This window comes from Salvelinus alpinus, chromosome 18 (genome assembly GCF_045679555.1).
Source record: "Salvelinus alpinus chromosome 18, SLU_Salpinus.1, whole genome shotgun sequence".
Lineage (NCBI taxonomy): Eukaryota > Metazoa > Chordata > Actinopteri > Salmoniformes > Salmonidae > Salvelinus > Salvelinus alpinus.
The window spans coordinates 37,080,087-37,103,056 of NC_092103.1; the positions used below are offsets into that span (position 1 = coordinate 37,080,087).

The 22,970-nt window shown below is 43.4% G+C and overlaps 1 protein-coding gene across 9 annotated transcripts in view; it reads right to left on the reverse strand.

Annotated features, from left to right (window-relative positions):
• sh3glb2b (SH3-domain GRB2-like endophilin B2b) overlaps positions 1 to 22,648 on the reverse strand; it is a 46,224-nt gene extending 23,576 nt beyond the window's left edge. For 4 of the 9 annotated variants that reach the window (XM_071351187.1, XM_071351186.1, XM_071351185.1 and 1 more), the window contains exons 1-6: positions 22,495 to 22,648; positions 17,179 to 17,320; positions 14,567 to 14,695; positions 11,901 to 12,034; positions 4,486 to 4,578; positions 2,399 to 2,461 (exon numbers count right to left, since the gene is read on the reverse strand). In XM_071351187.1, coding sequence (XP_071207288.1) covers positions 2,399 to 2,461; positions 4,486 to 4,578; positions 11,901 to 12,034; positions 14,567 to 14,695; positions 17,179 to 17,320; positions 22,495 to 22,557 — 624 coding nt within the window. In that variant the 5' untranslated portion in view covers positions 22,558 to 22,648. Of the gene's footprint in view, positions 1 to 1,540; positions 1,616 to 2,398; positions 2,462 to 4,485; positions 4,579 to 11,900; positions 12,035 to 14,566; positions 14,696 to 17,178; positions 17,321 to 22,494 lie in introns of all 9 variants that reach the window. The other 5 variants (XM_071351190.1, XM_071351189.1, XM_071351188.1 and 2 more) reach the window with 2 other exon arrangements.
• Between the last annotated feature and the right edge of the window lie 322 nt (positions 22,649 to 22,970).

Below are 22,970 nucleotides of genomic sequence, written 5' to 3' on the forward strand. Positions count from 1 at the left end.
CTGTTAGCTATGTGATGTGAGTCAAGAGTCACTTTTAAATGTAGGGCAGCAGTTCACACTTGACACAGGCATTAGTAACTAGCTATTCCATAACTGCATGTACTTATCAACTGTAATAGCCCTGTTACAGGGTATTTATTACACGTTATTAGACTGCTCCTTACTCTACAATAAGTATAGCCAAATGACATTTCTGTGGGACTAGCAGAATTAAAATGACAGGAGGACACGTAGTTTGTGTGGACAGTACACAGACAGCATGTACACAGACAGCATGACAAAGCCCTGGGAAGTGCTCTATTGAGGGTTCAGCCAAACTGATGGGAAACATCATAGGAATATAATTCATTAGATTATATTTCTATGGGAATTCTAAGCAGCTAAGGAATTGATTCTCGAAGGAGAAATACAACCTCAATAAGGGCAAATGTGGGAGGATGTGAACACACACAGTGTTCTGGTCACGAAGGGGATTCAAATGTTTTGCTTTTTCAACAACGGCCTTCTATACACAACCATCTGTTTGACAATTACAACGACAGAATCTCTCATTATAGACAAAGACACACAACACCGTGACACAACAACTGACAAAACAAATAATATAGTCCAACGTGTTGGACTGAAAAGAGAATGGCCAGGCACGTCTTCGTCGCTGGCATTCATCATAAACACGACTACCACGAACAAGCCCTTCTCCTGCAATACAGACTGACGAATGTGACAGAGTTACCTAACCAGTAGCGAAGACAGTGACAACATCAGGAGCAAAACAGATCTATGAAAGTGGAACGTAGGACCATTTTTGTTTAGCTAACTGCATGGTGGCAAAAATCAGGTAGATAAGAGATCCTAACACCTGCAATCTTCTGGCCAGTTGTCCACCAAAGGGCTATCTGCTATCCCGATATCTGGCTCCTGGGGTCATCCCTCGGAGACGAGGTCACCCCCCAATTCTAATTGAATAAACCTTCGTATTTGCATTCGGTCTATTGTTCGGTCAGTTAGGCCTCTCCATGATTGAACTAATTAATCAAGTCTGTGGTCAGTCAAATCAGGTGCTGAAGTTTGGCTGGATTCCATCAGAACGTTGAGGTGATGGGGGGGGGGGGGGGTGGGCTCCAATACATACACACCCTCTAAGGGCCTTGAGAACAGGTGATGGAGCAAGTAACACCCTACTATACCACAGTACCATTGAGCTAGTACCTACACTGCTGAAAATAAAAGGTGCTTCATTGCAGTTTTATATAGCCATATATAATAAGCCATTTAGCAGACGCTTTTATCCAAAGCGACTTACAGTCATGCGAGCATACATTTTATGTATGGGTGGCTCCAGCAGGGATTAAACCCAATACCCTTGGTGTTTAAGTGCCAAGCTCGACTGACTGAACCACACTGATCTGTATGAAGCAAGCCATGGAACGCTTTTTGGTTCTGTATAGCACCATTTCTTCTAGCAGTGTAGGGCGGGGGTTGTATTCCATCTAGTATTGTTGATATATGCTATGAACAGTGTAAACCTATTTATATATACCTTCCTCTGATCCATCACATTGGCCGACTCTTTGGAATCTTCCAGATCCCAACTATCCCAGCCACCACTGCTTTGCTGTTTTTAAGTTTAAATTTGAAGGTTTCATTTATTTGCACCAAAGAAAAGAAGTGATAGACAACAATACAGATAAAACCAAATAAGTAAAAAACGGTGTGCAGGTTGGAAGACCAAGGGCTTATATAAAAACAATACCACAAAAAAATATATACAAGTAGGATTTTTTTTTTTTTTTTACGTTTGTTAAAACAGATAACAAAACCTTCTAACTATAAAAGTACAAATTAACTGATCAGAAATCACAAAAAATAATAAACAGTATATGTTTTGTTTAAATATGTGTGTGGATGTGAGTGTGAGAGAGATGGGCTATATTTAAAAAAAAAAATATATATATATATATAACCTTTATTTAACTATATGGAGGAGATTACTGAATAGTTTGGTTCATCAGGCTGACCCCCAGTCTTCGCTTGAAGTTATTGAGGGACAATGGGGTTTTGGCAATGTGAAGATAAGAATTCCAGAGTATGGTACCTCTGTATCAGATAAAGAATTAGTTTGAGGATAGCTTAGTCTCTGTCTCCTTCTACATGTCTGTCTCTTCCTAACAGTCTCACCCAAGTTATTATCCACAAAGACTAGATACATTCAGAAAAGCTAACCTGTGACGTAGGCCATGAAGTGCACTAAACTTGTGCAAATAAACCAGAATTTGTACCACTAATGCTATGTGTTTGTGTGCGTGCGCCATTGTACATATTTTATGGAGTATAGCCTGTGTGTTTTTGTGTGTATGCATCTCTCAACATGAGTCTCCTTCGTCTGTGGGCGTCTTACCGCAGATGCGCTCGCAGACAGAACATAATTTCGAGGCCTAGTCTCCTGAAAATCGGGCTCGGCCTACAGGCAGAGGGGGTAACAAAGTCATACAGTCATGCATCGCATCAACACAAGCAGCTCCAACAAACAGCACACTGAGGAAGAAGAAGAATGAAAAGGAGAATGAGAAGAAGCAGCAAACGGTCAGTTCCCACAGGAGTCTGGGATGGAGAAGCAAAGCTGCAGTTCATGAAATATGGGGGGCATCAATGTGTCCTCTATACAGACAGAAGCTGCCTTAGCATGCTAAGCTAATTATGGCTACATACAGAGGCTCCGAGAGTTCTACAGACCTGGTTGACAGTAGCAGCCTTACAATGCTAAACTAATTATGGCTCCCAGAGTTCTACAGACCTGGCTCTGACAGTAGCAGCCACTCGAGGGCATGAGCATTCTCCCATACAGAAGGCCTCAGCTCAGGGCCTAGGATCAGTTTATCCTTTTAGATCATAATGAATATGATTATATGGACAGATCCTAGATCAGCACTTCTACTCTGAGATGCTTTGTGGATATTGGCCCAGGACTGTGCAGTGCAAGTAGCAGTGTGGTGCGCAGCCTATTTGTGTTTTATGATGTTAAGAGGAACTTGGATGGCATGAGTAACTTGTATTTTGTCACGCAGAGCCAGTGATGAGAATTAAATACTACCTCCACACCATGAGGCATGAATGGATTAGAAGAGCTTACACAAATATTTATTTGCATCAAGCGCCATGCACGTTTTCAAAGTCAAGGTCCAATATTCTGGTATCATTATAATGGTGGCAGACATCTTGGTTTTGCATTGTCTTCTGTTCAAACCTGACCATTGAACCTGTGGAATGGACAGCAGACTGGCTGGATACCCCCCATCACTCCCATCAGTCTTCAGGATGTGTGAGTGTGGGAATGAGCAGGGCTTTCCAACTGAGGGGACAATGGAGTATTGTTCAAAGGGTCCAGTGACCCCTGAATCAGCTTTCAGGGCCCCAGACAATGAGGCGGGTAGACCTTGGAGATGGTAGTGGAAACACTGAGGCCACTTAAAACAACAGTCTAAAAATGTACAGTCTCAGTTCTACATCATCAACTTTGTTGCGCCAGTGTACCATCCAAAACATTCTGTTTGGTAAAGTCAACTGGAAAAAAAATTAAAATAAATGTTCCACCTCTCATATGACCATCTCTAGGTGTCATTACTGAAACAATCCCATTCAACTTTTCTTTGGGACTATACAGTATATTGTAGTGCATGGATGGTCTGAAAGAAGAGAGGGAGGATGCCCCGAACAACACTCAATGACAAAAATAAAAATGGGAGAAAAAGAGGCAAGCGAGATCGCTGAAAATACAACACTCTCGTCAATACTTACATCTCCCTCACACTGCGCAAATGATAACAGAGAAACATGTTAGTCCAAAGTTAGTCAACAGAGGGCACCGTTGGTCTCCACGTGCAAAACTGAAGAGAATGAGAGAGGTTGGAGGGTGAAGGGTGATTCTAATTTGGGAGAGACAATTGCCATGCCCCATGTAAGGTTTGCAGAGAAGGTGACTCAAAGGTAGACCCCTAGACATTGATGAAAATCCTCCACCCCTGCCCACCCCTATGGCCATTTCTATTGGTGTAGCTGGCTTATTGGTCTATGGATTTCTATTGATGTCCCAGTTGGAGTTGATCTAAGTTGACAGCACATTTAAGAAAGCTTGGGGGAAGGACAAGCAGTGAGCTCGTATTATGTGAGTTAAACTGTGTTGTGTTCATTCTCCACTTATAGACCAGAGTATCTAATCAAAAGCATACAGTGATTGGAGGTAGTAGCTGTTGAATAACTAAACTGCTTTGCAATCACCTTTGAGTGATTGTTGTGACGGCCTTAATGCCCCCCAGTAATAGAGTTAATAGATAGACAGGGAAGTAAACAGAGCCAAGAGAACTCAAATCATTTTCATCAACTCTAGAACTGTGTCAGGAATTGTATGTCCCATGTCAGGCCTGAAATCAATCAAACTGGGACTGCCAGTCATAAGGGGAGGGGTGTCTGAGGATGAGGAAGACTCACCGCCGCTTTAGCCTCGGCCTGCTTGGCTTTCTTGACACGTGCTTTACAGATGTCCAGGTCCAACCGCCGATTCTCCAGGAGACGTCTCTCTTTCTGCACAGGGGAGGAAGACGAGGAAGTGAGTGACACAAAACCAGACCACCACCACTCTCCCACTACTTCTCCTCTGTGCTACGCCAGAGCCACTTGTGTATCCACTTGGTAACAGCTCCACATTGCCCTCTGATATTGCTGGGTGGCATTTTTACCATGTTGCTTATATTACGGACGTCATGTTGCTTGCTTAGCGTGTAACCCCCCAATTGGGCTCATGCCTTGCTTGAACTCAGCACGTGACCGCCCTCCTTGACAACGTTCCAACAGTTTGAGCCTATAAAATAACACAAATGGAATCATATATTAACCAAAAAAGTGTTAAAGAAATCAAAATATATTTAGATTTTAGACTCGTCAAAGTTGCCACCCTTCTTTGCCTTGATGACACCTTTGCACGCTCTTGGCATTCTCTTAACCAGCTTCACCTGGAATGCTTTTCCAAGAGTCTTGAAGGGGTTCCCACATACGCTGAGCACTTGTTGGCTGCTTTTCCTTCTCTCCGCGGTCCAACTCATCCCAAACCATCTCAATTGGGTTGAGGTCGGAGGACCATCTGATGCAGCACTCCATCACTCTCCTTCTTGGTCAAATAGCCCTTACACAGCCTGGAGGTGTGTTTTGGGTAATTGTCCTGTTGAAAATCAAATGATAGTCCCACTAAGCGCAAACCAGATGGGATGGCGTATCGCTGCAGAATGCTGTGGTAGCTATGCTGGTTAAGTGTGCCTTGAATTCTAAATAAATCAGTGTCACCAGCAAAGCAACCCCACATCATCACACCCCCTCCTCCACACATGTAGAGATCATCCATTCACTTACTCTGCGTCTCATAAAGACACAGTGGTTGGAACCAACAACCTCAAATTTGGACTCATCAGACCAAAGAACAGATTTCCACCGGTCTAATGTCCATTGCTCGTGTTTCTTGGCCCAAGCAAGTCTCTTCTTATTATTGGAGTCCTTTAGTAGTGGTTTCTTTGCAGCAATTCGACCATGAAGGCCTGATTTATGCTGTCTCCTCCGAACAGTTCATGTCGAGATGTGTCTGTTACTTGAACTTGAACATTTATTTGTGCTGCAATTTGTGCTGCAATTCCACAAATTAACTTTTAACAAGGCACACCTGTTAATTGAAATGCATTCCAGGTGACTACCTCATAAAGCTGGTTGAGAGAATGCCAAGAGTGTGCAAAGCTGTCATCAAGGCAAAGGCTGGCTACTTTGAAGAATCTCAAATATATTTTGATTTGTTTGACACTTTGTTGGTTACTACATGATTACATATGTGTTGTTTCATAGTTTTGATGTCTTCACTATTATTCTACAATGTAGAAAATAGTAAAAAATTAAGAAAAACCCTTGAATGAGTAGGTGTGTCCAAACCTTTGACTGGTACTGTGCATTAAGGCCGTCACAACAAAAAGACAGTAACAGCGGCGGAATAAATTTAACTACACATACGTTTGTATCATCACAAACCCGAGAGCAACATCTGTCCCGTGAAAACCTCAAAGCAAATAGTTATATGACCTGCAGCATGGTCAAGCAAGATAATGTTTGACAGTTTACTAAACAACTATTGATTTAGACTGAACAATAATATAAATGCAACATGTAAAGTGTTGGTCCCATGTTTTATGAGCTGAAATAAAAGATCCCAGAAATGTTCCATATGCACAAAAAGCTTATTTCTCTCAAATGTTACATCCCTGTTAGTGAGGATTTCTCCTTTGCCAAGATAATCCATCCACCTGACAGGTGTGGCATATCAAGAAGCTGATTAAACAGCATGGTCATTACACAGGCGCACCTTGTGCTGGGGACAATAAAAGGCCACCCTAAAATGTACACAACACAATGACACAGATGTCTCAAGTTGAGACATCTTCATTTCTCTACCATAAGCCACCTCCCAATGTTGTTTTAGAGAATAACTGTAGACTAGTTGAACGCCAATGCCATCCTCCGCTCTTTCATGTTGGCAAAACAGTATATGGCCCTGTCATACAATACACTTTTAGTTTTTGTTTTCATAGAATGCTTGCTAGCCTAACTTCCTCGTATGGGCAACAATGAACCAGCTAAGTTAGCTAGCTAGCTAACATTAGTTAATGTGAGCTTACTAGGCTACAACATAACACTGTTTTGCTAGCACAGACTGGAATATGTTCTGGGATCCTTCCCCTGGCATTGAGGCGTACACCACATCAGTCACTGGCTTCATCAATAAGTGCATCGATGACATCGTTCCCACAGTGACTGTACGTACATACCCCAAACAGAAGCCATGGATAACAGGCAATATTCGCACTGAGCTAAAGGGTAGAGCTGCCGCTTTCAAGGAGCAGGACTCTAACCCGGAAGCTAATAAGAAATCCCGCTATGCCCTCCGACGAACCATCAAACAGGCAAAGCGTCAATACAGGACTAAGATCGAATCGTACTACACCGGCTCTGACGCTCGTCGGATGTGGCAGGGCTTGCAAACTATTACAGACTACAAAGGGAAGCACAGCCGAGAGCTGCCCAGTGACAAGAGCCTACCAGACGAGCTAAATCCCTTCTGTGCTCGCTTCAGGGCAAGTAACACTGAAACATGCATGAGAGCATCAGCTGTTCAGGACGACTGTGTGATCACGCTCCCCGCAGCCGATGTGAGTAAGACCTTGAAACCGGTCAACATTCACAAGGCCGCAGGGCCAGACGGATTACCAGGACGTGTACTCCGAGCATGCGCTGTCCAACTGGCAAGTGTCTTCACTGACATTTTCAACATGTCCCTGATTGAGTCTGTAATACCAACATGTTTCAAGCAGACCACCGTCCCTGTGCCCAAGAACACCATGTAACCTGTGTGGTATCCCAGGAGGTCTACCCCAAGGGATGGTAATAGAGGGGAGGTACGTGAGGCGACGATGGCTCCCTCTGCTGGGAATACGGGAGCTGGGCACCCCGACATGGACAGCTAAGTGGAGGTAATTAGAGGAAAGTGCCAACCAGCCGTGGAGGCTAAATAAAAGGAGCACGATGGCACACCGCGGGAGAGAAGGGAGAGAGACGGACACCAGTTAAGAGAGAGAAGAAAGACAGAGCAAAACCTAAGTTATTTCTTTGATATATTTATTTTCTGTCTTAAGTAAAGTTGTTTTTCGGACTAAAGCCTCCCTGTCTCTGTGTCAATCTCTGCACACTCAACCCAACACCCCACGGTATACCACACCTGCCTAAATGACTACCGATCCATAGCACTCACGTCTGTAGCCATGAAATGCTTTGAAAGGCTGGTCATGGCTCACATTAACACAATTCTCCCAGAAACCCTAGACCCACTCCAATTTGCATACCACCCCAACAGATCCACAGATGATGCAATCTCTATTGCACTCCACACTGCCCTTTTCCACCTGGACAAAAGGAACACCTATGTGAGAATGCTATTCATTGACTACAGCTCAGCATTCAACACCTTAGTGCCCTCAAAGGTCATCACTAAGCTAAGGACCCTGGGACTAAACACCTCCCTCTGCAACCCCCAGGTGGTAAGGGTAGGTAACAACACGGGGGGGCCCTCAGGGGTGCGTTCTCAGTCCCCTCCTGTACTCCCTGTTCACTCATGACTGCACAGCCAGGCACGACTCCAACACCGTCATTAAGTTTGCCGATAACACAACAGTGGTATGTCTGATCACAGACAACAATGAAACAGCCTATAGGGAGGAGGTCAGAGACCTAGCCGTGTGGTGCAAGGACAACATCTCCCTCAACGTGATAAAGACAAAGGAGATGATTGTGGACTACAGGAAAAGGAGAACCGAGCACGGCCCCATTCTCATCGACGGGCTGTAATGGAGCAGGTTGAGAGCTTCAAGTTCCTTGGCGTCCACATCACCAACAAACTAACATGGTCCAAGCACACCAAGACAGTCGTGAAGAGGGCACGACAAAACCTATTCCCCCTCAGGAGACTGAAAGGATTTGGCATGGGTCATCAGATCCTCAAAAGGTTTTACAGCTGCACCATCGAGAGCATCCTGACGGGTTGCATCACTGCCTGGTATGGCAACTGCACGACCTCCGACCGCAAGGCACTACAGAGAGTAGTGCGTACGGCCCGGAGCCAAGCTTCCAGGACCTCGATACCAGGCGGTGTCAGAGGAAGGCCTAAAAATTGTCAGAGACTCCAGCCACCCCAGTCATAGACTGTTCTCTCTAATCAAATGGCTACCCAGACTATTTGCATTGCCACCCCCACCCCCCTCTTCGACGCTGCTACTACTCTGTTATTGTCTATGTACAGCCACTTTAATAACTCTGCCTACATGTACATATTACATCAATTACCTCGACACCGGTGCCCCCGCACATTGACTCTGTACAGGTACCCCTTGTATATAGCCCCGCTATTGTTATTTACTGCTGCTCATTAATTATTTGTTATTCTTATCGTTTACTTTTTGGGGGGTATTTTTTTTTAAACTGCATTGTTGGTTAAGGGCTTGTAAGTAAGCATTTCACTGTAAGGTGTAATACCTGTTGAATTATGCACGTGACAAATAAAATTTGATTTGATTTGAAATGCTTGCTGGCATCAATCAATCAAATGCTACGGCCGCAACATGTAATACTCTTTTGTTCCAGACAGCACAGATACATGGGCTCCACATACTGAGACAGAGAGGCACTGTTACAGAGAGGCACTGTTTCTCTCGCTCGTATGATTTCTCTGGTGAGATTCAGCCCCTTGCGAATTGACAGAAAAGTATGAAAACACAGAGACGAAAGCGAAATTATTTTATATATTATAATTTTTTATTGGTCCAATATTTGGGGAAGCCTGGCTTCCATGAATACACGCCACTGTCCATCCTCAATATTTCAAGCTAGCTGTGGCGTGAGCTTAACCATCTAGACTCTAAGCCAGGGGTGTGGGCTAACATATGGAATGGGGGGGTTGCTAACATATGGAATTGTTTTAAGATGATCATACCAAGGATTATTTAGCTATTTGACTTTGAATTTTAAGACCCCTTACTGCTATTAGCCAACAGAAATGCATTGAATAACAGATTTTGTCCCCCAAAAAATCTAAAGAAAGTTTGTTCTGATGTGTCTGTCCTATATCTGAGAGATACAGTGGGGAGAACAAGTATTTGATACACTGCCGATTTTGCAGGTTTTCCTACTTACAAAGCATGTAGAGGTCTGTCATTTTTATCATAGGTACACTTCAACTGTGAGAGACGGAATCTAAAACAAAAATCCAGAAAATCACATTGTATGATTTTTAAATAATTAATTTGCATTTTATTGCATGACATAAGTATTTGATCACCTACCAACCAGTAAGAATTCCGGCTCTCACAGACCTGTTAGTTTTTCTTTAAGAAGCCCTCCTGTTCTCCACTCATTACCTGTATTAACTGCACCTGTTTGAACTCGTTACCTGTATAAAAGACACCTGTCCACACACTCAATCAAACAGACTCCAACCTCTCCACAATGGCCAAGACCAGAGAGCTGTGTAAGGACATCAGGGATAAAATTGTAGACCTGCACAAGGCTGGGATGGGCTACAGGACAATAGGCAAGCAGCTTGGTGAGAAGGAAACAACTGTTGGCGCAATTATTAGAAAATGGAAGAAGTTCAAGATGACGGTCAATCACCCTCGGTCTGGGGCTCCATGCAAGATTTCACCTCGTGGGGCATCAATGATCATGAGGAAGGTGAGGAATCAGCCCAGAACTACACGGCAGGACCTGGTCAATGACCTGAAGAGAGCTGGGACCACAGTCTCAAAGAAAACCATTAGTAACACACTACGCCGTCATGGATTAAAATCCTGCAGCGCACGCAAGGTCCCCCTGCTTAAGCCAGTGCATGTCCAGGCCCGTCTGAAGTTTGCCAATGACCATCTGGATGATCCAGAGGAGGAATGGGAGAAGGTCATGTGGTCTGATGAGACAAAAATAGAGCTTTTTGGTCTAACTCCACTCGCCGTGTTTGGAGGAAGAAGAAGTATGAGTACAACCCCAAGAACACCATCCCAACCGTGAAGCATGGAGGTGGAAACATCATTCTTTGGGGATGCTTTTCTGCAAAGGGGACAGGACGACTGCACCGTATTGAGGGGAGGATGGATGGGGCCATGTATCGCGAGATCTTGGCCAACAACCTCCTTCCCTCAGTAAGAGCATTGAAGATGGGTCGTGGCTGGGTCTTCCAGCATGACAACGACACGAAGCACACAGCCATGGCAACTAAGGAGTGGCTCCGTAAGAAGCATCTCAAGGTCCTGGAGTGGCCTAGCCAGTCTCCAGACCTGAACCCAATAGAAAATCTTTGGAGGGAGCTGAAAGTCCGTATTGCCCAGCGACAGCCCCGAAACCTGAAGGATCTGGAGAAGATCTGTAGGGAGGAGTGGGCCAAAATCCCTGCTGCAGTGTGTGCAAACCTGGTCAAGAACTACAGGAAACGTATGATCTCTGTAATTGCAAACAAAGGTTTCTGTACCAAATATTAAGTTCTGCTTTTCTGATGTATCAAATACTTATGTCATGCAATAAAATGCAAATTAATTACTTAAAAATCATACAATGTGATTTTCTGGATTTTTGTTTTAGATTCCGTCTCTCATAGTTGAAGTGTACCTATGATAAAAATTACAGACCTCTACATGCTTTGTAAGTAGGAAAACCTGCAAAATCGGCAGTGCATCAAATACTTGTTCTCCCCACTGTATAAGAAAGATCAGTAAAAAATTATATATTTTTTTTAACATGTATTTATCCCCTTATTTTAGGCACTAAACTATCTCCATATATACTTCCATTCATTTTTAAAACTGGTACCGGGGACCCTCAGATGAGTCTCGTGAGCGTCCTAAAGCAAAACACCACCGTGTTCGTGAGTGTCTCAGCTTTCCTCTTGGTTCATATTAGTGTGTAGCCCAAACCGTTCGGACGCTACATACGATTTTGTGAGAAGACCAATTTTCGGGATGTCTCATGGTCTGACAAACACCGCTCTAGCTCTGTCACCTTTCACCGCAGATGCGGAAGGGCGATATCGGCAGATGCGGTTGATTGAGATGCAGTCCATGCAAAAAACAGATATCTCTAGCTTAAACAGACAGATTTTGATGGGGATTTTTTTATTATGTTAATTAGATTTCCGCGAGGGACGACCACTGTAGGCGAAGGGTTAAGGTACGTTCTTAACTCCGCGAACACTTACACTTATCTTCAGCTTGAAGTGCCTAAGGGGTAGAGGCTAGGGATGAGGGGCTAGGAATTTATTTAGGATTTCACAGAATACTCACAGATATGGTTCTCCAGTCTCCCTCCAGGAAGTTGCGGAGAGGAGTGAGGAAGTTGATAGCCGAGGTCTGGAGGAACTCCCTCTCCGCCCCGCCCAGTCTACTCTGGTACTCCCCCACCGTGATCAGGGTACTGCCTGTCACTCACACACACACACACAATTAGGTTGATGACAGAAGTGGATGATTAGGTTGTTGACAGTGAATATACATGACTGGGCAATAATAATATGGCCAATTCCTTTTTAGTTCCAGTCCATTCAGGAGACAAAGGGACATACCGGACCGGGACATTGAATTCCATGACATTCGTTCAGTTTCCTAAATTACCAGGGAGTTAGAATGAAACTGAGCCCAACTCATCAGATCAGAACTGCCCGGCCATTGACCCAGTGGGAGGAGAGAGAGAGAGCGAGAGAGAGCGAGAGAGAGCGAGAGAGAGCGAGAGAGCGAGAGAGAGCGAGAGAGAGCGAGAGAGCCAGGTCAGAGACTCCGTCCCCTCCACTCCCAGTGAAAAAAACCTTCCAGTAGAGTAATCCAATTCAACAATGCCAATAATAATGTTTTCAATTCAACTTTTGCTTTCAAAAGCAGCACAAACATAGAACATGTAAGAATGAACAATAGCCATTGAATTCTACCGTGCTGATATACTGTACATTATAGGGATATAATGTACACTCTAGAATGCCCTTCAAGCCCATCAGAAACAAGTATTCAACAATGGTAAAAACATAAATCATTATAGCCATGCATTATATCAACCCTCCCCCTTGTTAGGTTCTAAATAAACAGAGTAAAAACTACCGGACAACTAAGACAAGCTCAAACCAAGTTTATTCACCCAATGGGTCAGACAGCTGAACAGACAAAGACATGATCCCACCATCACAAGTATATATACCCCACTTAAGAACAAGTCTTCTCCTTTTCTTTAAACATGACATCTTTATTGCTAGGCAGGAAGTAGTAATAAATTGTTCCTTCTCCCTTAATGTGACCTGACCTCGGCCCCCATTCCTCACTAATCCACAGCTATCCACCCTTATCAGTGACCGCAACCATCTGATTGCCTTTCCCTTACTCAGTAACATTCCAAGCCCCTGGCTCATATGCAACCTTAACTGACCCCACCATATACATTACTCCTACCATTAACTTCTGGTGTAGCAAGTATTTGAAATTACAACCCAACAACTGAAACCAGACTGTGTCCCTTCTCCTTTCCATAGGATACCTGATGTCTAACAATAACATGTTCTGACAGAATGTAAACGTTCTGCATTCCCCTCTCCCCCTTAGTGACTTGATTAAGGATATTTATAAGTCAGAACTCATCCCCCTCAACTCAGCATCTCTCCATGCTTCACTGCATTAACCACTCTTTACTGCTGTTATAAAGGATGGATGGATGGATGGATAGATAGACATATAATCGTTTTGAGAGACTGGGGATTTTCAGTAAGAAACTGCCGCTGGAGGGAATTTCTTGGGACCGCACACACACACACACACACACACACACACACACACACACACAGCGTGCTAAGCCAAGCTGCTAAGTTGTGAGGCATGGTATCATCAAACCGCTGTGTAAAGGATCAGATTAGTTGTGAGAGGAGTGGGTATCCCGCCAGCTTCCTAGGTAATCAAAGTCAGCATCAGAGCTATAACTCTGTCTATAGACACAACTATCCATTATCACACTGGCTCACAGTCTATGGGAGACAAAACAGTCGCAAGCTGCATTTCTTGGGAATTTATATCATAACTGGCGAGTGTTGGCCATCCTTTTCATTCAAGTTCGATTACTCCTGGGCTGCAGCACCCAAAGATCATCATTAATATACTGGGCCACAATGCTCTGTCAGGGGTTCTTAAACCTTTTCAGCTAAAGAGACAAATTACAAAATGAGCGTCCTTCCGTGACCAAATTCCTCCTCCAAAGACCCAAATTAAGAAATAGTGTGTGTGATTATATTGTAAACTCATAACACATTTCACATGCCTAGAGCAGAGTTTAAGAAACCCTACTCTAACATACAGTACAATGTGTCCAACCATCACTTAGATTGTTGAGAGAAAATCCCTTAAAAATGTGCCTAGAAAGAGAACCATTAAGAGATTCCACTTCACTGCAAGAATGCTCATATCGTGTTCAGGTTGAACACATTTTCTAATAGACTTGGGTATCCCCATCTGGACAACTTGAGTCACTTTGGCCATGGTCCACATCATACATTGCAGTTGGGCATCAGATTGCTATGTCATAGATGAGGATATCTGATATACTAAACAACTACTCAGGCGTTATGTGATCTGGCAAGCGACTGCAATATAGTCGGCCTGGAACGCGGACATTATGTTCTGAATAAAATGGAGGCCTGGGCAGCTGATGGAGGCTGATGGCATTTAGAACACTGGGTACTGCCATGTTGTTTGTTTCTGTGCCAACCACACACAGACAGCTGAGCACCTGGTACAGTGTGGGCAGCATTGCCAGCCCACCCAGACACATTGGCATCAATACATTATGTAGATTTCAATTAAGATTTCAATTAATACTAAGGTTCAGGAACAATGACTTTCAAAAACAAGAGGGTGTTGCAGAACAAATAGCAGAATAGAGTGTTACGGCACCTCCTGCGGCTGTCAAACGTTCCACCTACCATATGGGGTCCCTGGGCCAAAGTCTTTAGCAGCATCCAGCATATACTGTCCCAGCAGCTCTCCATTGGTTGTCCTGGATGGGATCTTCTTATCTAACTTCTCATAGAAAAACTCCTCTATACGCGCACCTGTGTAAAAGTAAAGAATAAGATAGTTCACACCAGACAGCAATTAGGTACCTCAATCAGTAAATGTAGTGCTTTTCCTTTGTGCCAAAAACCCAATAAATAAAACAATATGCTAGAAAAAAATACAAATTTCAAGGTACAAAAAAGCACAAGTAATATAATGATGTGACACCTCAACCCAACCCCCTCAAAAAACATGAATCCCCTGTCTTCTCAGTCTTTATCTATGCCCTTTCAACAGAGGCATTCATTAATTAGCCTACATCATTTATCACTAGAGAAAAGTCCTTCAGGTACAATGAAATTACCTAAATGTCTCTTCCATTTTCAAAGCGATGAGTTTTAAAACCATACACCAAAACAACTCTACTGAGCAATAACAATTCCGAAATGTACGAGTTATTGATTATAAACGTAATAACATACATATGGACAGACAATGAATAACAAGACTTAACAGTTGACAACTCCTATCTACAATGTTATACTGCTTGTTGTTGGAAAGTGAAAGGCAACATTGATCAATGCACTACAGAAGAAGACACAGCATGGGAGTGAAATGGAGGAGGTGGCAGTTCTCTCTGGAACCTATCCAGCTTTCTACACACAACATTTAGCAGATAAACAAAGGCTTCTTTTTTACCCCCTCCAAACACTTTTACAAGATATACATACATACACACACAACGGGAAAAGCACATCAACAAGTACACACACACGATGACACACACTCCTTTGTGTATGTGCTTCTTGATGAGAATGAGGGTAGGGGAGAGGTTGGTGGTTCCTTCACAGATTTGTCCCAAATGGCACCCTATTCTCTATACACTGACTGTACAAAACATTAGAAACACCTGCTCTTCCATGACATGGACTGACCAGATCAATCCAGGTGAAAGCTATGATCCCTTATTGATGTCACTTGTTAAATCCATTTTTAAGCCTTGAGACAATTGAGACATGTATTTTGTATGTCTGCCATTCAGAGGGTTAATGGGCAAGACAAAATATCTAAGTACCTTTGAATGGGGTAATGGTAGTAGGTGCCAGGCGCACCGGTTTGAGTGTGTCAAGAGCTGCAACGCTGCTGGGATTCACTCTCGCAACAGTTTCCTGTGTGTATCAAGAATCCAGCCAATTTGACACAACTGTGGGAAGCGCATTGGAGTTAACATGGGCCAGCATACCTGTGGAATGCTTTTGACACCTTGTAGAGGCCAATCCCTGAACAATTAAGGCTGTTCTGAGGGCAACTCAATATTAGGAAGGTGTTCCTAATGTTTTGTACACTGTGTCTACTGTAGGACTCTGGTAAAAAGTAGTGCACTTTGTAGGAAATAGGGTGCCATTTGGGTCCCTCCTCCTCTGCACAATTAGCCCTCCTACCCCAGTTTACCTTGCCTAAATCAATACCGTCCCAAATCTGATTTGAGACGTGCACACAAGTCTCTTCAACTAATCTTGGTTACCCAGAAGTAAAATTCTTGTAAAAAGTTGTAACTTCCAGTTTAATCTGTCCACGAGAGATTACTCAACTAACTTTCGTGCAATACCTCAATTGAATTTGACATCGATGACACTATTTATGCTGAAGTTTCCCTTGCGTGTGCATATCTCAAGTCAGAGCAACCAAACAGGCCTTGGCCTTGCATGGAAAGTCACCGTAAGAATGAAAGTCCCTTACGGAGTGACATTTTGCAGAGAAAGTAGGACCAATTGGAGTTATTAGCTATCTATAACCAGCCATCATAGGCAATCATGTGAGTACAAGGGCCTCATCCTATTTCAGCACCTAGCCCCTTCACAGTTCAAAGATGCTAAAGGACTAAGCAAAAGTTGTAAACCATATGATAAAGTAGAACATGGCATTGACCTATCCAGCTCATTCAGATCTGTGATCACTGAGGGGGTGCAGTATGTTAAGGGTTTAGGTCCAAAATGAAATCATTCCACACATTCCAACTGACCCCCATAGGAAGTCTTATGGGGGTGGGGAGCCTCAAGTACGCTGCTACTACGACTACTGCTGCTGCTACTACTACTACTACTGCTGCTGCTGCTGCTGCTGCTACTAGTGCTGCTACTACTTCTACTGCTGCTACTATTGCTACTACATACTGAGAGTGGAGACAGACTTACCAGTGTGGTCAACTGTAGCATGGAGGGTCAGAAAGTCAATGGTTAGTTTTCTAACATACTAGTTTTCTTTCTCTCAAAGGGACCAATGCCACAATGTACTGTATACTTCAATAGTACTTATTTGGACATATGCATGTCGGCAAAACACGGCCAGAGAAAAACGCTAGCTAGGGCTCAGAACCCAAAACACAAACAGAACGGCATCACCATGAAGGCTCCTTTCAGCCTGGTCGCAGATCTGTTTGTGCTGTCTTGTTTGGCATTGGCAATGACCATGGGAGTTGACCGGACAGCACAAACAGGTCTAAGAACCAGCTATAGGTTGCTTTAGGACTGGGTCTTACTTGGATTGGGCTGCAACAAGACCTCTGTTTGCCTGAAGATCTTCTCAGTCCAGTTCTTGGTGCAGTCGGCCCGGGCGATCAGATTCTCCAAGTGGGCATCGAGCTCAGTCTTCTCCGCAGAGCCCAACTTCTCTTCTGTGAACTTGGAGACAAAAAGGAATAAATCATAATTACTGACAAAAACATACACCTAAATAATGTAGGCTAAGACAGCATACGTTATGACTGGCAAAAAACAACATTGTTCTGTAAGTCAGTGGCAGCTGGGCAAATTGTAACCAGCCGAAACGGTTCTGTCTGGCTCTGAAATGTTTCTGTGAATGGCCCATTTTGAGCAGCTTGTGACTGCTAAGGCCCTCTAAGCCTAACCTCTCGAACTACAACACAAAGCTAAGCAACCAAATGAACCTAAGCTCAACCACCACGTCGTGTCTGTGTGGGTGGAGGGAGGGAGGAGCGGAACAGACAGACAGAGAGAGAACTGTGAGGATAGCAGAGCGCAGAAGCTCCCCAAGTGACTGCTGTATAATTGTGCAGCAGCCACACTGGTAGCCCATCCGGCATCACAAGACGTCTTTAGCTCCCTCATTATGACTCATGATTAACCAATCACTTGAAGACTTTCACTTCTGCTCCACTGCAAAATGGCAACAAGAAAAAGAAGCCTATCATAAGGCTATAATACATTTAGCTTTGCTTGAAATACCACCTTATCTGGCGTGAATATAACAGCTAACCCATTTCATACGCAGTACATTGAAATACATGCCATATCTACTCCTAAAAAGTACTACAACCACATCCCTAATAATGTGCTGACAATATCAAGCCATTTCAAAATCTATATTTTTGGGGCTACTGGCTACTAAGTGCATAATGTGGTTTGCCATCAGCCACAGAGCTAGTCTCACAGCACAGTAGGACTACATCAGCCACAGAGCTAGTCTAACAGCACAGTAGGACTACATCAGCCACAGAGCTAGTCTAACAGCACAGTAGGACTACATCAGCCACAGAGCTAGTCTCACAGCACAGTAGGACTACATCAGACTTTCTTTCTATGCATTGGTGCGCTCAGGTTTATTTCTCACAGGGGGATTTTTAGCATGTGAAGACAGGAGCTGGAGATGGCATAAAAGGGCTGTTACAATGACTGTTACTGGTAACCCAAATCCAAACCATTAGAAACATAGGAAAATGCTTCAGTGATTACCATTCTAACGGAATGGTAATATTTGGCCATATTTTCCTGTTCTTGGATCACATGTGGTCGTCAACAGAGGTGACTGGTGGGAGCGAAACATCTGTTTCCTCTCGAGTGACCCTGCACTTTAGGTTGAATCACAGTTACTGATTCGTGGAGAAATCCTGCCCCTAGCATTTCACACAGTAAAAAGCTGTTACTACTACTAGCCATCTAAAGTGAGCTCTAAAAGTATTGTGATCGTGACATATTGTTGTTTTGGCTCTGTACTCCAGCACTTTGGATTTGAATGATACAATGACTATGAAGTATAGACTGTCAGCTTTAATTTGAGGGTTTTTTCATCCATATTGTGCAAAACGTTTAGAAATTACAGCCCTTTTTGTACATAGTCCCCTCATTTCAGGGGACAAAACGTTTTGGGACCAATTCATTTATGTGTATTAAAGTAGTCCAAAGTTTAGTATTTAGTCCCATATTCCTAGCATGCAAAGATTACATCAAGCTTGTGACTCTACAAACTTGTTGGATGCATTTGCTGTTTGTTTTGGTTGCGTTACAGATTATTTTGTGTCCAACAGAAATTAATGGTAAATAATGTATTGTGTTATTTTGGAGTCACTTTTATTGTAAATAAGAATATAATGTTTCTAAACACTTCTACATTAATGTGGATGCTACCATGACTACGGATAGGCCTGAGTGAATCGTGGATAATGATAAGTGAGAAAGTTACAGAAGCAGAAATATCATACCACCATTACAATAACAGGGAGGTTAGCATTTTTTGGGGGGGGGTATAATATTTAAGCAATCAGGCATGGGGGGGGGGGGTGATATATGGCTAATATACCACGGCTAAGAGTACCTGAATAGAGTACTTAGCGTGGTATATTGGCCATATACCACAAACCTGATGTGCCTTATTGCTATTATAAACTGGTTACCATTGTAATTAGAGCAGTAAAAATAAATGTTCTCATACTCGTGGTATACGGTCAGATGATGCTGTATTGTTCACTTGCTTTACCAAAACCTGTACAGTGTGGACTTGTTTGACCATTAAAGGCCTACATTGCAGGCTATTCAATCCATTGGCAGCCATGTAAGCCCTGTGAAAACATCCAATTCTAGAAGCCAGAGAAACACTAAACTCCAAATAGGCCTATTTTATACCACTCCAAGTTGAAAAAGTACTGAGAGTGGTAGCATACTAGTCCCGTTGTGGATAGGCCTAATGATAATATATTTTTTTATTTTTGTCATTTAACAGACATTTTTTTAAACTTTTTTATAATCTAACTCACAACCCTGGCGCTGCAACTGCCATGCTCTACCAACTGAGCTACACAGTGGGATCGGTTTAATGGTCAATTGCACACAAGGTCCAATTGAAATTTGACTTAACCCAACCCCTCTGAAGGACACACAGTGTACTAAACATTAAGAACACCTTCCTAATGTTGAGTTGCGCGCCCCCCCCCCCCCCCCCCCATTTTGCCCCCAGAACAGCTTCAATTCGTTAGGGCATGGACTAAACAAGGTAATGTTCTGAAAACATTCCACACAGGGATGCTGGCACACACATGGGAAACTGTTGAGCGTGAACAACGTTCAAGCCTAAAAAAATCTTTTTTTAACCCGTCTCCTCCCCTTCATATAGACTGATTGAAGTGGATTTAACAATTGACATCAATAAGGGTCATTGATTTCACATGGTCAGTCTATGTCATGGAAAGAGCAGGCATCCTTAATGTTTTGTCCACTCAGTGTATATATACAGTGCATTCAGAAAGTATTCAGACACCTTGACTTTTCCACATTTTGTTACGTTACAGCCGTACTCTAAAATGGATTAAATTGTTGCTTTTCCTCATCATTCTACACACAATACCCCATAATGACAAAGCAAAAACATGTTTAGAAATTTGGCAAATGGATAAAAAAATATATATATTACATTTACATAAGTATTCAGACTCTTTACTCAGTACCTTTGGCAGCGATTACAGCCTTGAGTATAACGCTACAAGCTTGGCACACCTGTTTTTGGGGGAGTTTCTCCCATTCTTTTCTGCAGATCCTCTCAAGCGGTTGGATGGGGAGCGTCGCTGCACAGCTATTTTCAGGACTCTCCAGAGATGTTTGATCGGGTTCAAGTCTGGGCTCTGGCTAGGCCACTCAAGGACATTCAGAGACTTGTCCCAAATCCACTCCTTCATTGTCTTGGCTGTGTGCTTAGGGTCTTTGTCCTGTTGGAAGGTGAACCGTTGCCCCAGTCTGAGGTCCTGAGCGCTCTGAAGCAAGTTTTCATCAAGGATCTTTCTGTACTTTAATCCTTTTATGTTTCCCTCGATCCTGACTAGTCTCCCAGTCCCTGCCGCTGAAAAACATCTCCACAGCATGATGCTGCCACCACACTTCACCGTAGAGATGGTGCCAGGTTCTCCAGATGTGACACTTGGCATTCAGACCAAAGAGTTCAATCTTGGTTTTATCAGATCAGAGAATCTTGTTTCTCATTGTCTTAGTCCTTTAGGTGCCAAAAGGCTTTTGGCAAGCTCCAAGCGGGCGGTCATGTGCCTTTTACTGAGGAGTGGTTTCAGTCTCTACCATAAAAGACCTGATTGGTGGAGTACTGCACAGATGGTTGTCCTTCTGGAAGGTTCTCCCATCTCCGCAGAGGAACTCTGGAGCTTTATCAGAGTGACTATCAGGTTCTTGGTCACCCTTCTCCCCTCCGATTGCTCAGTTTTGGCCTGGCGGCCAGCTCTAGGAAGAGTCTTGGTGGTTACAAACTTCTACCATTTAAGAATGATGGAGGTCACTGTGTTCTTGGGGACCTTCAATGCTGCATAAATGTTTTGGTACCCTTCCCCAGAGCTGTGCCTTGACACAATCCTGTCTCGGAGCTCTACAGACAGTTCCTTCTCACTCATGACTTGGTTTTTGCTCTGAGACGCCCTGTCAACTGTGGGACCTTTTATAGACAGGTGTGTGCCTTTTCAAATCATGTCCAATCAATTGAATTTACCACAGGTGGTTGGACTCCAATCAAGTTGTAGAAACATCTCAAGGATGATCAATGGAAACAGGATGCAGCTGAGCTCAATTTCGAGTCTCATAGCAAAGGGTCTGAATACTTACGTAAATAAGGTATTTCTGTGTTCTTTTTAATAAATTTGCAACAACAAAAAAACAATGTTTTGCTTTGTCATTATGTGGTACTATGTGTAGATTGGTGAGGGAAATCCATTTAGAATAAGGCTGTAATGTAACAAAATGTGGAAAAAGGGAAAGGGTCTGAATAATTGCAGAATGCACACACACTCATACAGGTTTTGGAGAGGGGGGCTGTTGTTGTGTGGGGGGGGGGGGGTTAAATGCCTTGGTCAAGGGCACAATTGCAGGCGATGGCATCTAGGATTTGATACCAGCAACCCTCCGGTTGCCAGCTCACTTCAACAGATTTTTCCCTTCGGTCCTGGGATTCAAACTGGCAACCCTCCGGGCTCGCCTCTCAAATCGCTAAACTACTGTACCTGCCGGCTGACAGGGAAACAGGTCAATCCTATGATTAGAATACGACCAATGACTGATGAATAAGACATAGGCTGCTACACACACCATTATTAGTCTTCACGCAATACAGCATAATACAAAAATGTCGCCTTTTTTCAGTGAGGACTGCAATGACAACCAGTGGCATGATGCATAGAAATGTATAGCAGACAGGTCTAGTAGCCTAGCCCTACAATTCTCTGACAGGAGTGTAAAGTAGCGGTTAGAGGAGTCGCCGCCCTGTATCCTGGTGACCGTCACATGCACCCCTCGGCGCTACGGTCGAAAACAGACATAAATAATGAAGAAGGGCTTAACCAGAATTATCGGTTTACAATGACGTTCACGGTGAGAAAAACCTAAACGAAAAACATTCCCTATTCTTAAATATTTTTGAAGTAACCGTTTATATTTGGTGTTTGCAGCGTTATATGAGAAAGACGACCCTTACAATCCGACTCGGAATAAGATAATTACAGACTACGCACCTCGGTCAGAGCACGACAAAAACAATTATTCATAGGATTTCACATAACACATTCACTAAATACCTGGACTGCACGGGTGAAGAAGACTCCTGCATCAGAAGTAAGCTTTTTGAGATTGAAATCCATCGTATCAGTGTGTCCACCGCTTCTTCGGCTTGTTACTGTCCCCTGCAAAGGGCGTCCTGTCGCGCAGATGCGATGATGTAGTACACAAACGCACAGCCTGGTCTCAGACCAGATGTAACATAGTAAATGTAAATCCGGGATGATGCAGTATACAAACGCACAGCCTGGTCTCAAATTAGTATGATATGTTACGTTTAGTATGATATGGTTACAGAAGACAGAAGGTTACTTAAGAAATCTTGAGTCTATTGACCGTGAATCTAACTAACATAATTTTTTTAAATCCCCATCAAAATCCGTCAGTTTAAACTAGAGATATCAAGTTTTTTTTATTTGGGCTGCAGCTCAATCCATTGCAACCACTTATGTCGGCCTTCTGCATCTACTGTACGGTGGGAGGTGGCTGAGCTACA